At 32.6% G+C, this 17479-nt stretch overlaps 1 protein-coding gene across 4 annotated transcripts; it reads right to left on the bottom strand.

Annotated features, from left to right (window-relative positions):
• Positions 1 to 391: 391 nt before the first annotated feature.
• On the bottom strand, positions 392 to 5677 carry LOC114389262 (TMV resistance protein N-like). 4 transcript variants are annotated; one of them, XM_028349897.1, is made up of 7 exons: positions 5005 to 5677; positions 3712 to 4816; positions 3254 to 3544; positions 2339 to 3142; positions 2173 to 2245; positions 1746 to 2103; positions 392 to 1667 (listed from the first exon to the last, which is right to left on the bottom strand). In XM_028349897.1, exons 1-7 carry the CDS (start codon positions 5484 to 5486, stop codon positions 533 to 535), a joined length of 4248 nt encoding a protein of 1415 aa, XP_028205698.1. In that variant the 5' UTR covers positions 5487 to 5677; the 3' UTR covers positions 392 to 532. The 4 variants fall into 4 exon arrangements, with proteins under 4 accessions (XP_028205698.1, XP_028205695.1, XP_028205696.1 ...); XM_028349894.1 differs by having other exon boundaries at positions 1746 to 2245; XM_028349895.1 differs by having other exon boundaries at positions 392 to 1655; positions 1746 to 2245.
• Positions 5678 to 17479: the final 11802 nt, after the last annotated feature.

The raw sequence follows: 17479 nt of genomic DNA, 5'->3' as shown, positions 1-17479 counted from the left end.
GGTAAGGTCTCCATTTAAAAGACCATATATACATATATATATATATATATATATATATATATATATATTTATAAAAGGTTTTGTTTAATTAATTAATAGAAGATTGAAATATATATTGCCTGTTAAAATACCAAAAAAATTAAATTAGTTAGTAAGTATTAAAATACATATTTTTTTATTATTAAGATTTGAAAATATTTAAAAGACCGTATATTTACAAAAGGTTTTATATTTAATTTGTCTATAATTAAGATTGACATATATATTGTCTGTTAAAATACAAAAAATTAGATTAGTTAGTATTCAAATATTTTTTTTATTAAAATTTGCAAACGTACGTTTAATTCACATATGCTAATGTTTATAAAATAAAATAAAAAAAAATGAAATATAATGTAAAATAAATATACAGCAAGTAAATTACATAAATATAATTCAATTGTTTATATAGTAGAACCTGCAAGGACAAATCTAAAACTAAACAAAAAAGTAAGAAATAAATATTCTATTGAGGTACTTATTTATTTAACATTTATATGTATTCACTAACAAAAGGTTGGCAAAAGGAGGGACAAGCCGAAAAAATTGACGCAGCCTGTTGTTTCATGGATAAACCGAATTTGACAAAGGAATAAGCAGCAGGATCGTCCGGTGTGTGCATCAAGTATGAGTCCGGTGCGTACATGAAGTATGAGTGATTTGTAGCAGACGTTAGAGCTTTCAACTCATCACAGAATGGGAAACAATGCTGCATCGATGTAGATGTAGATGTGGATGTAGGGCATCCATCTGACACAAACCCAATAGCTTTCTCAGAGCCCGATACCACTACAATTTTACCAAATTCATGCTGCCTTGCAATCTTAGGACTTATTCGAATATAGTCAAATACATTATGTTTATCGCTATGCTGCCTTAGAATATCACGAAATAAACCCCAAATATCATACTTCCTTGCAATCTTCATACCATGATAAATACCCCATATTTCACCCTCATCATTTGACCAACATTCCCCAAGCTTCACCGAAAACCCAAGCACGAATCTATCATGGTAGTCTCTGAATATACCTCCGCATGCAGCAGTACCTGAAGAGGGATCATAGGCACCACTCACATTTAGACTCAACAACCAATGCCCATGTGAAAGGGGCAAAGGCCTCCTCCACTTCAAGAGATTCCTCGTCATCAAATTGTGAGAAGCACGGGCTCTCATATAATCTTTATAGCGCTTAAAGACAATATCTGTAGCCCTAAGATGTACATATGCCCAAGTCTGACCATTTTGATAGAACACAAGGTCGTTGCGGGATTCCCACAACAGATCCACTGCAATCCCAAAAAAAGCTGGCCAAAAAACAGCTGCCTCTGAAAAAGATAAATTTGTTTCCAGCCACACTGTCACATCATCACCATTAAAAAACTTTGGTGCTAATTTCTTAGGTAACACACTTCTCCAAAATGCAGCCACCTCTGGACAATCTCGAAGAGCATGCAGACATGTCTCCTCCAACACGCCGCATCGCCTACAAGAGACCATAGAAATATGGCTATATCTCCTCTCGGCATTAGTAAATAAAGCTCCATCTGCAGCATTCCCCAGAAGATTTATAATTCTTTCAGGGCCAACCCACCTCGATAACCTGCAAAACAACCTCGATAACATGCTATTTTTAACTTATTCCAATTTAACAGTATAATTTTCATATATAAGATAATAATGAAACTTGCTTGTCCACATATACCTAGGCTTTTTATTGAGTGGTTGTGATTCAGAACTGAGATCATGCTCTAATTTTCTCTTGCCATAGGGATCATCATATCGAATATCATCCTGTCTGAATACATGGATTCCGGTTGCTTTAACCAGTGAGGTCTCTATCTGACCCGCGTATGTAATTTCCACATGGTTCCATTCCTTTTCTAATACCACTTCAGATAGATCAACAAGCTCATCTAAAACTGATTTTAGGTCAAATAGATATGTATAATCCCATTTCTTTTTTCCTAGTTGGACGTGATGATCACGATCAATAAGAAGTTCGCCATTGAGTAACACCACGGGCATGGGAATATCATTATCACCTATGCGTTCCACACGTGCTACAAGAAGACAAAGAACATTGTCAGGGAATTCATTACGAAACCAGAAAGAACTTGAAGTTCCCCTACTTTGGTGATTGAACCACTCTGGAATAGTTGCTCCTGGAAAGCCAAACTTAGTTTGTCCAGCCTCATGCAATTCCTGTTAGTCATAATTCATAAAGAAGTCATAAGTTTATCAACATCAAGTATGCAATACATTATCAAATCATATACGTTAAAAACAAGACAATACCTGATTTAAAAACATGCTTGTACTCGAGGAAGACAAGGATATACAATCGATTGCCGAGAAATCTATTAAGTTTGGTGGAACCCCTCTAATTTCCTGAAGATGATAGCAACCATTCACATCAAGTGTTGTTAAAAATTGCAATTCTCTGATGCATTCAGGAAGGAATGTGAAATTATTCTCCCTTAGGCTTAAAGTTTTCACATGATGAAGCTGCATGAAACCTGTTGGAAAAAAATCATCATACAGGTTGCAATAATCGACAATGATGTAATCAACATTTGAACATGCTATTGAGCCCACGTTTTCTTCACCCTCTTCTGATTTTACCCATTGCAACCCCTTGCAACTTATAGCCTTCAATGAAGACAGTTTAGGCATCATGGCAATAATGTTACTTGGTAACAAAAAATTTTCACAATCATCCAGGTCTAAACTTTGGAGTCCAACAAGATTTTGAAATGAAACTGGCAATCCTTTTACACCAAGAAGGCCAGACAATTCAAGCTTCAATAAGTTTTTCATCTCTCCTAATATTTCTGGAAAATTCTCAAGACTGGAACAACATGAAAGTTCAAGTCTTTCAAGAGAGGTCAAGTTGAGAGGTGGAAATGTGGTAAGCTTCCTGCACCTTGTAGCACCCAATATTTTAAGTTTATTTAGAAAACCAATTGAGTCGTGGACTGTAATTAAATTCCCACACCGATGAAATGAAAGTTCTTCCAAATTTAGGAGAACAGATACGTCAGGTATCTCTGTTAAAAATTCACACTGTTCAAAATTCAAAACCTTTAGATTCCTGAACTTCTGCAAAAGAAAAAAATAAAGGAAAAAAGAAATTAAATAAGAACTAAATGAATAAGTTTGAAGTAAATTTATTAATTAACAACATGAACAAAATATACTCCTTAAACTTGCCTTCATTGAGCCTTGGAACCCAAATGACGTAATGCAACTTTGAGGTAACTTGCATATGGCAAGTTCCTTCGGATGAAAATTAGATGGTAAACAACTAGAAGGATACCCGTGCCATTCCAGTACTCTTAAACTTTCTGGAATATAATTGGGACCTTTGGAAAATTTACCATTTCTAATAATAAGTATTTTAAGGTTTTTCATCTTTCTGAAGGCGTTTCCATTCCATTCTATTGTTGTTTCTTTCTCGGATAAGGATAAATCCAGAGATATGATTTCAATTTCACTCGTTCCCTGTTAATGCAAAAAAATGTACGAATCAACCACAATACAAGTTATATGTAAGACATCAATTCACCTGCTGTTTAAAGAAATTTACAAATTGTCATGAAAAAACTTGACTATGATGTAAAGATAAGATAAAAAAAACGATCAAGATAAGAGACCATACTCTCACTTACCGAGTTCTCTTCTAAAACTTGAATTATATCCTTTGTTAACCATAATCTCCTTCGCTTCCTGGGCTCTTTTGAGGATTCTTGTTGGTCTATTCGCCTGCCCATGTCCTGAATCAAGTCATGCATGTTAACTGCATCATCCCACCATCTAACCTCTATTAGAGATTTTTCAACCAACACCCCAATATGATTTTTCATGCAGTCATCATAAACATGTTCAAGCTCTGTCAATTTCCATCCTTTGAAACAACAAGCAATGTCAAGAAAAACTTTCTTCTCTTCTTCCTCCAAAGCATCAAAGCTTACTTTAAGTATATCTAGAATTTCCTTCTTGGCAATTCTTTTATATTGTTTGATGGCAGATTCCCATTCTTGTATACTTTTTCCAACCAAGTGGGAACCTATTACTTCCAACGCCAATGGAAGACCAGAAGCATAAGTTACTACGCGATGCAAGACCTCCACGTAAGTTGGATCAGCTTTTTCTTTTTTAAAAGCTTGCCATGTAAGCAACTGAAGAGCATGGTTCTCATCCAATTCCTTCATTTCATATGTTTTATTAACTTCATGAGATGCTAGCAATTGTTTGTCCCGAGTTGTGATGATGATTTTGCTGCCGCGACCAAACCAATCAGGTCTTCCAGCAATTGCTTGCAATTGGTCGTGTGTGTCAACATCATCTATAATCAAGAGAACCTTCTTTCCCTTGAGCCTAGACTGTATGATTGAAATTCCTTGTTGCTTACTTGTTAAGCTGATGCTCTTCTCTCCGAGTATTTCTAAAAGCAGCTTTCCTTGGAGGTGTTCTAACCCGTGTTTGTTTGAGTTTTCCCTCACATTTGCAAGAAAACACAAACCATCAAACTTCTCAGCAATTATCAATTCATTATAGACAGCTCGAGCAAGTGTTGATTTTCCTACCCCGCCCATTCCATGAATCCCTATCATGTGGACACCATGATCAGATCCAGCATGCAAAAGTCTCCTTACATGTAACACTCGTGACTTTAGTCCAACTGGGTAATCCGCAACATGTAAAGGACAAAGATTAATCACCCTAGAGACCTCCTCAACAATCTTCTCAATAAACTTGTATTCATATCCTTCTCTGTTTCAAACAAAACAAGTTTTAACAAGTTAAACTAAAAGCCTTGCATTTATCCATGTCCTGGTATGCGTATATTGTCAAGGTCAACAAGCATTTATTTTCCCTTTAGATTTAATGTCAAATAATCAGACAAGTAAAAGATAATCCAACAAAAACTGTAAAGTAAGAAGATTAGTATGGTGTCATACCCTTCTTTGAAATGATAGCCAGACAAGTCAGCTACTCGCTGCAGAGCCATCTTCCAGTTCTGCAACTTCTCCGGGTCATGCTGGAACCTCCTCTCAAGCTTTGCCAATGCTTCTCCATAACTACCTTTCTGGTGTCTCACATCAGAAGGATCCACCTTATAAAAGATCGGTATAACCAACAACCGTTTCCTCTGGTCACAGTGAAGGATGGTTGCAAGTTCATCTAAACAAAACGAGGAAGAAGCATAGTGTTCAGAGAGCACAGTGATGGCAACTCTGGAATCTTCAATTGCCTTCATAAGTGCTGGTGTTATTTGCTCCCCTCTTTGAAGCTTCTCATCATCAATGAAAGTGTGGATTCCCTTGCTCTGAAGAGTGTTGTAGAGATGGCCAGTAAAACCATGACGTGTGTCTTCACCTCTGAAGCTGAGGAACACATGGTAATTGGAGGAAGAGGAAGAGGAACGTGATCCCCAAGCCATGATATGAAATCTTAGTATGAATATGGGTGGCTGCTTGTTGGGTCTCCAAATTAAATCAAACTTGAATAAACATGAAACTGATAAGTGTTAATGACACTCAGTACCAAACATATATATTATTACATTTAAATGGACACATCAACTTTATGGAAAATCTCTCTCTGTTTCGTCTCTCTTTCTTAGAAGTGAAAACCTTTGACTGTGCATAACCCGTGGCATACGTTCTCACCGCACTATTTAAACTCTTACAAAAAATACTTTTTTTAATAAATCATTAGAAATTAATAAAGCATACAGTCAATTTTTATAATTTGCATATATTAAGAATAATTGACTATTGATAATGGTACATCCCCAAAAAAGTTAATTGTTAGCAATAAATAAAATACTTGTGAATGTTAACTAAAAAGTAAGCTGATAAGTTTTAATTTATTCAAGAACTTCAAAAAATTTGTTACATTTTTTTATCCTAAAGAGTATCTTTCCCCTAAAATTAATCATATCTAAGTATATAATAAGTTGTTTTACTCTAAGTTAGATGAATTTAATTTTTGGAAACTATACATCATTTTTTCTTCTCTCTTTCTAGGTTGATTGGCTGATGAATTTTATAGAATTTTCAATGAATTGAAATTCTTAAAAGATAATAATTTTTTTTATCGTATTAAATATTAATTTTTTGAATTTTTTGGTAATAGTAAAAATTGAATCCGTAATTATTTTTTTGAATCAATTAATCGATCTTATATTTTCTGGGTAATTATGCTTCTTTGTTCAAACGAATTAAACTTCCTAGAAGAAAACTGGAAACTTAGTATGATTGTAGATGGCTTGTGAATTGGTCTCTAGATTCAAACTTTGACTCCTTAAAGTATGGAGGTGATAGGAGTAAAGTGAACACGGACTACAAAACAAAACATAATTATTACGCGGACCCATGAAAGTAACATTAATTATTGCACCAACCAACTTTACGGTGAATTGGGTCTCTAGATTCAATATGATGTATCCTTTATGGAAAAGTTTGCTGATACACCCTAAAGGATACATCGGTATGGTATAAAAAGTATAAAATTGGTTGGTGCAATAAAAGTAGGGTACACTTTTTATTAAAAAAATTTATAAAAGTAGTAGGACTTAGTTTTTATTCATTGAGTTCTTTGGTGCCGAAAGGCTTACTCATGTTCTTTGGTGTAACAGGGTATAGTGGTCCTCTACAGATAGCACATGGATGCCTTCGGTGCGGCCACAAAAGGAAACATCATCTTTAACACACACAACACTGTCAAAGTCAAGAGAACCAGTAACCCTCCAACTCTTCATAAATGCACTTCATGTTTACATCCATAACAGCTCAGACACAACCAAATGAAATGTTTCAAGTCACACTTTCCATTATCTCAAGAGATTTTTTTATACAACATTTTTGAAAAATTCCGTGAGATACCTTCCACAATCCAAACAAATGCAATAACCAAATATAAGGAAAATTTTATTCAGTTATTAATAAAATTTAATCACTTAGACTTCTTTTTTTAATGTATTTGAGATTGTACCCTCTCGGCCATATGTTACCAATTCATTCTCCTTTGACTTTAATTTTTTTTATTGCACAATCGAGATTAAGAGATTATATATGATATGAAAATTAATTGTTGATCAAGAAATTTTTTATTAAAATGAATAATTTTTTCCACCTAAGAAGTAAAAGGCACCATCGAGGTGGCATCTTGTATTTTTTTTGCCCCTAGCATAAGAGTCACCCTGGAAAGCTCTCTCCTACTAGTCAACGCTAAATATTCTTATTTAATAATATTTTTACACAATTTAGTGTTAATAAGTTATTAAAAAAACTTTTTAAGAAATAAGTTTAAATAAACTCTCCCATATTTTATTTTCATTCCTATGTATTTTGTTAATCTTTATTTTAATTTTTAATTAAGATTATAAAATATAAGTAAAAAAATGAAGAGTATATTATAATTATAAAGTTTACAATGAAATACAATTATATAATGAAATATTAAACAATAATTCAAACAATGTTATAACTATATTTTTAATTTTCCTTCTTTAAAAACATATTTATTTAATAAAATAATGTATTTTATCATAAAATTAAAGTCTAATCCAGTTGGTTGAGTAATTAATATGTGAGTTGTTGTAAATTTTCTTATTTGGATAAAATAAAATCATGACTAAATAATAATAAAATTTATACCACCGCATCCTTTAAAGCCATCTTTTGATCACAAGAACTAAAATCATTAACAAACAAAAAAAAATAGGAATTAAGATCGGTCAATTTTTTGTTCAAGGACTAAAAGTAAAAGCTCGAAAAGTTCAAGGACTAAAAAGATAATTAATTCAAAAAAGAAGGATGGGATAAGGGTTTGTGTTAACTCGTTGACAAGTGCACCAGATTGTCACAAGTAGTAAAATACTCGGAAGTCCGAGTGTCGAATCCAGAAGGACTTTGTTTGTACTTAGATTAATGCAAATCCAAATTTACAAGCAAGGGATAATAACTAAAAGATAAAGAAAGATAATAGATAAGATAAAGAAAAGATAAAAGATTTAAAGATAAAATTAAAAGATAAAGAAAAAGATAAAAGAATTAAAGATAAAAAAAGATAAAGAAAAAGATAAAAGAATTAAAGATAAAAAAAGATAAAGAAAAAGATAAAAGATTAGAAAGATAAAAGATAAATTCAAGATAAGATAGTATTAGGAACTAATTTGCCTTGTCTTACTAGGATGTATGAGTTTATGATTTTTTTTTTTACCAATTCAGGTGATTCTATCCTACCCACATCTATTCATTTACTTGCCCTGATGTCTCGCGATGACAAGCTTATTTTATCTATCTATCTCCCAAATGCCTTTGCAAAGACTGAATAGATAAAGAATATAAAGATGAATATGCAAGATAAAAACATAAAAGAAAATAGGAAAGAAAAACCTGTATTGCATTGATCAATAGTGAAGAGTATATCATACATCGCGTTGGCTTTTTAGGCCTGTCAGACCCTAACTAATAGTTTAGCCACTCATGACCATTGAGGACTTTACAATGAGAGGAGCGGTGAAAGAAAGAGAGAGTAAATGAAACCCCTAAGAGAGGGGTTCTGTCGTGGTGTGTTCTCTCCCTTGGACTGACTCTCTATTTATAGCTATTGAAATGGGCTTTGGGCCTTCGTAAGCGCGCTTAGCGCAACACCCCACGCTTAGCACGTGTAGATCGCGGGCTTAGGGCGTGTTTCTGTTGGATCACGAGCTTAGCGCGCGTTGCAGGCTTAGCGCGTGTTTCTGTTGGATCACGGGCTTAGCGCGTGTGCTTCCTGGCTAGCTTAACGCGTGACGTGCGCTAAGCGCACGTATTGGATTGGGCCTACTTTAGATTTTCTTCTTTTATTCAATTTTGCTGGTCTTTTTGCTTGTTATACCTCCAGTTTTTATATCTGCAGCCAAAATTCAACAAAACATTAATTTTTTGATATTTAAGTGCAAATAACTGCTAAATAATTATTTTTAAAGACAATTTTGTTTGATTTTCTACTATCAAAGTACAATTATTTAACAGTTATCAGTTTGGATAACATATGGTTTGATTTCAATTAAAAAGCTTAAAGAATCGAGGAGTTGATTTTAGTCTTGTAAATATTTTTATTTTTATAATGATTGCCAACTAACATGATTGATGATGTAATAACGATTTTAGCTTGCGATGTCACAAAGATTTATGACATGTCAATCATATGTAATTTTATTTTTTTAGTAAACTATCTTTTAAAATTTTCTATTCAAAACAATTGATGACATTGCTGTCATATCAAACTATGCATCATAAATTAATAGATTATTCATGTTGTTATGTTACCAAAAAATTATTGCATGGAAGTAGAGATTAAAATTAAAAATTTTAAATTTAGCTGGAATTTAAACAAAAAAATATCTTTAAAAACTAAAATAACAAAAGGACAAAAGGTTATTTAAACTCAATTTAAAAATAGAATTTGATTGAACTTTTTTCTTACTTCTGTTCTTTTTTATTTTAGTTTTTTTATGATTAAAATTCACTCAAAACCAATTATTTAAGAGAGTAAAAATAATATGTTTACAATCGGTTATGATTTTATATTTTTACATAAAAAAATAATAATAAAGTAGCAAGAGGCAATCACAAGCACAATCAACTAAAGATGAATTGATTTAAATTTATTAAAGATTATACATTTTTGTGAGATTTACTTGTTATTTAACCGGTTACTTACAATTTTCAAACACTCATCGGTATAGAATTTGTTCCTAAAATATTAATTTAGTGTATGTTGGAGAAATATTTTCAGTTAATTTCTAATTTATTTTTAACAACGGAAAAATTTGCTTGACTTTATAAACAGTATTTGACAAACATGTCTTTTTAATAGTTTGAAAAAAAAATTGAAACGCTACCTCATGACAAATTTTCAAAATGATCATTTTTATCTTTTTATATATATTTCTTTCTTATCCTTAAATTATTTAATAAATTTTCTTATTATCTTTTTTTTAGATAAATTTTTTTTCTTACATTATTTATATTAATTTGTTCCGATCATTTTTGACAGATTTGTTGAGTCCCAATAGTACGATGTTATTATGATATATTATTTTAACATTACACTTTAAGATATTTTAATTGATATAACAATATAATATCTATTTAAGAGTATTAATTTATTTTATTTTAAACATAATTGAGAAGATTATAATATATAGTATAACATTAACAGTGGAATGCTTAATATGAAAAAATATAATAATGAAAACTAAAAAAATATAATTAAAATAATTTATCTATAATTGAAAAATGGAATGATTTTAAAATTAATGAAAAAAACTAAAATTATAAATATCCTAAAATACATTATCATTCCGTGTATATATATATATTATATAAAATAAAATTAAAATTTATATAAAAATATCAAATTTTATATTTTATAATTTAATTTTTGACCAAATTGATTGTTCATGTTTACTTCAAAATTTGCATGAATTACAACCTATGTATTTAGTAATGTTTTCATTTTCATTGGATGTAGATCCGTGAAGTAACGTATTGTTAGATTATAATTTGCAAAGTTCAACATAATGTAACTTTTTAAGTTAAGTTTAGATAAAAGTAATTTAAATGTAACCTTTTTTATGTTTAGATGTTTTATTGTAAAAGTAGGTTAATGATATAATTACACATGAAGTTTGAATAGAATTTAATATATAATATTATAATTTATTTCATTATTTTTTTAATTAATCATATAATTACTATATTACTTCTCTAACGGATCCAACAATGTTGATAAAGAAATAATCCAGGGTTGTTTCCGATTGAACGTCCATTCGTACGCAATTGACGTTCACTTGAACCCTCATTTGTAATGGGCAAACAGCATGGTACTTCATTTGATACTATTTAGAGACTCAAACGGAAAAAACAATCAGTTTTACAATATAATGTAAAATAGGATAAAAATGTTATAAAACAATCTGAGGTAAGAAAAATAAGGTTACAGACTTTAGGTCGACCAAAAAGTTGGACATAATATACAAAATGCTTAGCTTTGAACTTGTAGTGTCAATTAAATAGATGGTAGACGCAAAGTTGATGCTGAAACTTATTTAACGTTAGCTCTTCCGTTGCAGCATTCAGCCATTAAGCTGCTATTTTATAAGCCCTTCCAAACACTTTTATTACTTACATTATAACATAAGCTCATATATGTTGTTCATAGGCTAAAATATACTTATCTATACAATGATTACTTCAATAATCATTGATATATTTTATTAAAATTGGGTTTTGAAATAATTTATCATATACAAGAAGATTCAAATAAACTAAGATATACTTTAATTTAAATCTATTTGATTTGTTTTGTTTTAATTCTAACTACTACGCTATCAATACTCATTTTTAAACTTTAAGGGTTAGACAGTTCTCTTTTTACTGCAAGGGTTAGACAGTTTTAAATATATGTGAATACTAGTTTGGCTGACTTCCCGCATTTTAACTCTACCCCATTCTAGTTATGTAATTAATATTTTTTTTATTCCATTTAATACCAAATTGTATCAAGTAAGGTCTCCATTTAAAAGACCATATATTTACAAAAGGTTTTAGGTTTAATTTGTCTATAATTAAGATTGAGATATATACTGTCTGTTAAAATACAAAAAAATTAAATTAGTTAGCATTCACATATTTTTTTATTAAAATTTGCAAACGTACGTTTAATTCACACATGCTAATTAGTGTTCGTAAAATAAAATTAAAATTAAAATATAATGTTAAATAAATACACAACAAGTAAATTACATAAATATAATTCAATTGTTTATATAGTAGAACCTGTAAGGACAAATCTAAAACTAAACAAAAAAGTAAGAAATAAATATTATATTGAGGTACTTACTTATTTAACATTTATATATCTAAATTTTTGGGAATAAAAGGTTGGCAAAAGGAGGGACAATCAGAATAAAATGACGCAGCTTTCTGTTCCTTGGGATCCTTCTGTTCCTTGGGATAAACCGAATTCGGCAAAGGAATAAGCAGCAGCATTGTGCGGTGTGTAAGAGAAGTGTAAGTGATTTGTAGCAGAGGTTAGAGCTTTCAACTCATGACAGAGTGGGAAACAATGCTGCAGCGATGTACATGTAGATGTAGATGGAGATATATATGGAGGGCATCCATCTAACACAAACCCAATAGCTTTCTCAGAGCCCGATTCCACTCTAATTCTACCAAAATCATGCTGCCTGCTTGCAAGCTCACGACTTATTGGAAGGCTATCCTTTCTTAGAATATCACGATAAAGACCCCAAATATCATAAATCCTTGCAATCTTCATACCATGATAAATACCCCATATTTCACCCTCATCAATTGACAAACATTTCCCAAGCTTAACCCAAAACCCAAGCACGAATCTATGATGAATGTCTCTGAATATACCTCCGCATGCAGCAGTACCTGAAGAGCGATCATAGGCACCACTCACATCTAGCCTCAACCACCCATCCTTAAGTGAAGACGAGAAAGGCCTCCTCCACTTCAAGAGATTCCTCGTCATCAAATTGTGAGAAGCATGGGCTCTCACATAATCTTTACAACGCTGAAAGACCATATCTTTGATATTACTTGAACGGAAAATATTAACATAGGCAAAAATAGGGAAATGACCGAACACAACGGCATTGCGGAATTGCCACAACAGTTCCACTGCTATCCCAAAAAAAGTTGGCCAAAAAAAAGCTGCCTCTGAAAAAGATAAATTTGTTTCCAGCCACACTGTCACATCATCACCATTAAAAAACTTTTGTGCTAATTTATTAGGTAACACACTTCTCCAAAATGCAGCCACCTTTGGACAATCACGAAGAACATGCAGACATGTCTCCTCCAACTCGCGGCATAGCCGACAAGAGGAGACCATAGAAATATGCCTAAATCTCCTCTCGGCATTAGTAAATAAAGCTCCATCTGCAGCATTCCCCAGAAGATTTATAATTCTTTCAGGGACAACCCTCCTCGATAACCTGCAAAACAACCTACTATATCTTCTGTTCAGTCACACCACTTCTCGCAACCCTCTCATATGCTCACTTTATATTCATAAGATTGCTATATTTTTTACTTTATTACAATTTAATAGTATAATTTTCATATATAAGATAATTACGTAATTTGCTTGTCCACATACCTAGGCTTTTTAATGAGTGATTGTGATTCAAAACTGTTGAGATCATGCTCTAATATTCTCTTGCCATAGGGATCATCATATCGAATATCATCCTGTCTGAATACATGGATTCCGGTTGCTTTAAGCATTGAGGTCTCTATCAGACCTGCGAATGTAATTTCCACATGATTCCATTCCATTTCTAAAGCCACTTCAGATAGACGATAAACCTTAAGAGCTGATTTTAGGTCAAATAGATATGTATAATCCAATTTCACCTTACTTACTCTGCCCTTTTCATAAAGATCATTAAGAGGTTCGCCATTGATGAACACCTTGGGCACGGGATAATCAATTATATAATTACCTAAATCCACACGTGCTAGAAGAAGACAAAGAACATTGTCAGGGAATTCATTACGAAACCAGAAAGAACTTGAAGTTCCCCTACTTCGGTGATTGAACCACCCTGGAATAGTATCTCCTGGAAACCAAAACTTAGTTTGTCCAGCCTCATGCAATTCCTGTTAGTTATAATTCATAAAGAAGTCATGAGTTTTTTAACATCAAGTGTGCAATATATTATCAAATCATATACGTTAAAAACAAGACAATACCTGATTTGACAACATGCTTGAACTCGAGGAAGACAAGGATATACAATTTCTTGCCTTGAAATGTTTTAATTTTGGTGGAACCCCTCTAATTTCCTGAAGATGATAGCAACCACTCACATCAAGACTTGTTAAAAATTGAAATTCTTTGATGCATTCAGGAAGGAATGTGAAATTATTGTTCCTTAGGTTTAAAGTTATCACATGATCAAGCTGCATGAAACCTGTTGAAAAAAAATCATCATACAGGTTGCAACCACCGACACTGAAGTCATGTACATTTGAACATACTATTGAGCCCACTTTTTCTTCACCCTCTTCTGATTTCACCGACACTGAAGTCATGTATAAATAATCATTCTGGTTCAGAAAGCATAACGATGTGAAAAACATACAAGACCAAAACAAAACTCTTGAATTATAATCTTCTGATTTTATCCGATTGAACAATTTTGGTTGAACCCCGAAATTTGATTCAATTTGAAAGTGTTTATACACGGCTTCAGATTTATCCAGGATTATCTCGATTTTCAAAATTAACCAACAAAAGATTGAATCAAATCTTTCGAGATGACGAACGATAGTTCGAAGATGACAAGCAAGTTTGCGAAGTTGGACAAGTTTGAAGGGCAGGATTTCAGAAGATGGCAGAAGAAGATGCACTTTCTCTTGACAACATTGAATGTGGTGTATGTGTTGAGTACACCGATGCCGGTGTATATGGAAGACGAAACTCTGGATCAAACAAGGAAGCGTTCGAAATGGGAGAACGACGATTACATTTGTCGTGGACACATTCTGAACGGTATGTTTGACTCTCTCTTTGATATTTATCAAAATGTTGAGTCTGCTAAGGAATTATGGGACTCTCTTGAATCCAAGTATATGGCAGAAGATGCCTCAAGTAACAATTCTTAGTTAGTAATTTCTTTAATTACAAAATGATTGATTTGAGGCCTGTTATGGAGCAATATAATGAACTGCTGCGAATTTTGGGTCAGTTTACTCAACATGATTTGAAAATGGATGAATCCATTGCAGTTTCATCTATAATTGATAAACTGCCTTCTTCTTGGAAAGACTTCAAGCATACCTTGAAGCATAAGAAGGAAGAGTTGACTCTGGTTCAACTCGGTAGTCATTTCATGATTGAGGAGTCGCTGAGGGCTCAGGAAATTGACAAAGTCAATGATAAAACCGTAGCAGGTTCCTCTTCCGTTAATATGGTAGAGGAAAGTGGAACAGTTAAGCAAAATTACAATGCTAAAGGTAACAAACGAAAATTTCAAGGAAATAAGAACAAAGGTCCAAACAAACAGACAAAATTGTCATGTTGGAAGTGTGGGAAACCTGGTCATTTAAAGAGGGATTGCCGGGTGTTCAAAGGAAAGAACAAGGCTGGTCCAAGTGGGTCTAATGATCCTGAAAAGCAACAAGGTCAGATTGTTGTGAATAATTTTAATTCGAATACGAATTCAAATTATGTATCACTAATATCTGATGCATTCTATGTGCAGAATGATGACGTTGCTTGGTGGTTTGATTCGGGAGCAACAAGCCATGTGTGCAAAGATCGTCGTTGGTTCAAGGAATTTAGACCAATAGATGATGGCTCTATTGTGAAGATGGGCAATGTTGCAACTGTACCAATCCTAGGATTAGGTTGTGTGAATTTAGTTTTTACTTCCGGAAAAAGTTTGTATTTGGATAATGTCTTATTTGTACCTGGTATTCGTAAGAACTTATTGTTTGGTATGGTTTTAAATAATTGTGGTTTCAAGAAAGTACTTGAAAGTGACAAGTACATCTTGTCAAGACATGGTTCGTTTGTTGGATTTGGTTATCGTTGTAATGGAATGTTTAAATTAAAAATTGATGTTCCTTTTGTTCATGAATTTGTTTGTATGGCCTCGTGTAGTTCTATAACTAATATGACAAAATCAGAAATTTGGCATGCTAGATTAGGACATGTTCATTACAAAAGATTAAAAGATATGTCAAAAACAAGTATGATTCCTCCTTTTGATATGAACATTGAAAAATGCAAAACTTGCATGTTGACCAAGATCACTAGGAAACCTTTTAAGGATGTTAAAAGTGAGACTAAAGTCTTAGACCTTATTCATAGTGATTTGTGTGATTTGCATGCTACTCCATCATTAGGTCATAAAAAATATCTTGTTACTTTTATTGATGATGCATCAAGGTATTGTTATGTATATTTATTAAATACAAAAGATGAAGCTCTTGATAAATTTAAAATTTATAAGAAAGAGGTAGAACTTCATCAAAATGGGCTAATCAAAACTCTTCGTACGGATAGGGGAGGTGAGTATTATGATCCGGTTTATTTTCAATCTACTGGAATAATACATCAAACTACAGCTCCCTATACACCACAACAGAATGGTGTAGCCGAAAGGAAGAATAGAACCTTGAAAGAAATGGTGAATTCCATGTTATCCTATTCGGGTTTAAGTGAAGGATTTTGGGGTGAGGCTATGTTGACAGCCTGTTACTTGTTGAACCGAATTCCTAACAAAAGGAATAAGGTTACCCCATATGAACTTTGGCACAAAAAGACACCAAATTTGAGTTATCTCAAAATTTGGGGATGTAGGGCTGTGAGAACTCAGCATAATTTGGCCGATCATTTAACCAAAGGGTTAAGTAGAGATCTCGTAAAAAGGTCGGCTGTGGGATTAGGATTAAAGTCCATCTGAAATCTCTTATGTTAAGATACCCAATTCCCATCTAATATGACATTAGGTGCTGAATTCAATGTGGAAAGCTTAACATGTAGAGATTGGAACACATCATCGAAAGTATCCCAAAAGGAATGTGTTCGGTTCTGCAAGTTAAGGAGGTTGAAGTATAACTTCTTAATGGTTCTTTTGAAAAATTGCATTTGCAGGTGCAAAAAAAAAAAAAAAAAAAAAAAAAAAAAGAAAAAAAGAAAAGGACTACCTATATAAGCATGAAGTTTAGCCGCTTCAAGAAGCTGGGACTTGGCTTTGATATGCTTATGAAGGATAGGGACACAGGCTAGTAAAACTAGTGTCGAGCAAGAGTAATGTTATAAACTATTGTGCAGATTATCTTCATGTATTCATTATGAATAGAAAGGGTTCAATCCTTAGTGACACCCTGATATTCGAATATTTGAAACGTATAATTTGCTAAGATGAAATTCAATCGTTACGATATTTCATCTATGCAGTAGTTTGTGGTATGTTATGACTTTGGTGATTTGATCGGTAATTACACTAAGATGGGGGAGGTTTGTTGGACATTTTAGTGTAATTGATCTCTTTATTATGTTAAAATAAGAGTGCACGCTTGTTTTAATGTAATAATGAGATGTTCGGTTTAGGCAAAGGTTGGAAGTTACATGGAAGTTACAAAAACTTCCATCAACGGTTGGAAGTTACATGGAAGTTACTAAAACTTCCATCAACGACAGTTTTTAAAATAGAAAAAACTTCCATCAACCGCCAAAAACCACCTGTTCTTTGATTATAAATAATCATTCTGGTTCAGAAAGCATAACGATGTGAAAAACATACAAGACCAAAACAAAACTCTTGAATTATAATCTTCTGATTTTATCCGATTGAACAATTTTGGTTGAACCCCGAAATTTGATTCAATC

Source organism: Glycine soja, chromosome 16 (genome assembly GCF_004193775.1).
Source record: "Glycine soja cultivar W05 chromosome 16, ASM419377v2, whole genome shotgun sequence".
In the NCBI taxonomy this organism is placed as follows: domain Eukaryota; kingdom Viridiplantae; phylum Streptophyta; class Magnoliopsida; order Fabales; family Fabaceae; genus Glycine; species Glycine soja.
This window is presented reverse-complemented; position numbering and strand designations above follow the sequence as displayed.

Excerpts from the sequence above, each read along its gene's own strand:
- LOC114389262 (XM_028349894.1), bottom strand. The coding sequence starts at position 5,486 with ATGGCTTGGGGATCACGTTCCTCTTCCTCTTCCTCCAATTACCATGTG. Across the intron at positions 3,545-3,711 it reads AAGTTTTAGAAGAGAACTCG|GGAACGAGTGAAATTGAAAT; the intron begins GTAAGTGAGAGT and ends TTGCATTAACAG. Across the intron at positions 1,668-1,745 it reads CCACTCAATAAAAAGCCTAG|CATGTTATCGAGGTTGTTTT; the intron begins GTATATGTGGAC and ends AGTTAAAAATAG.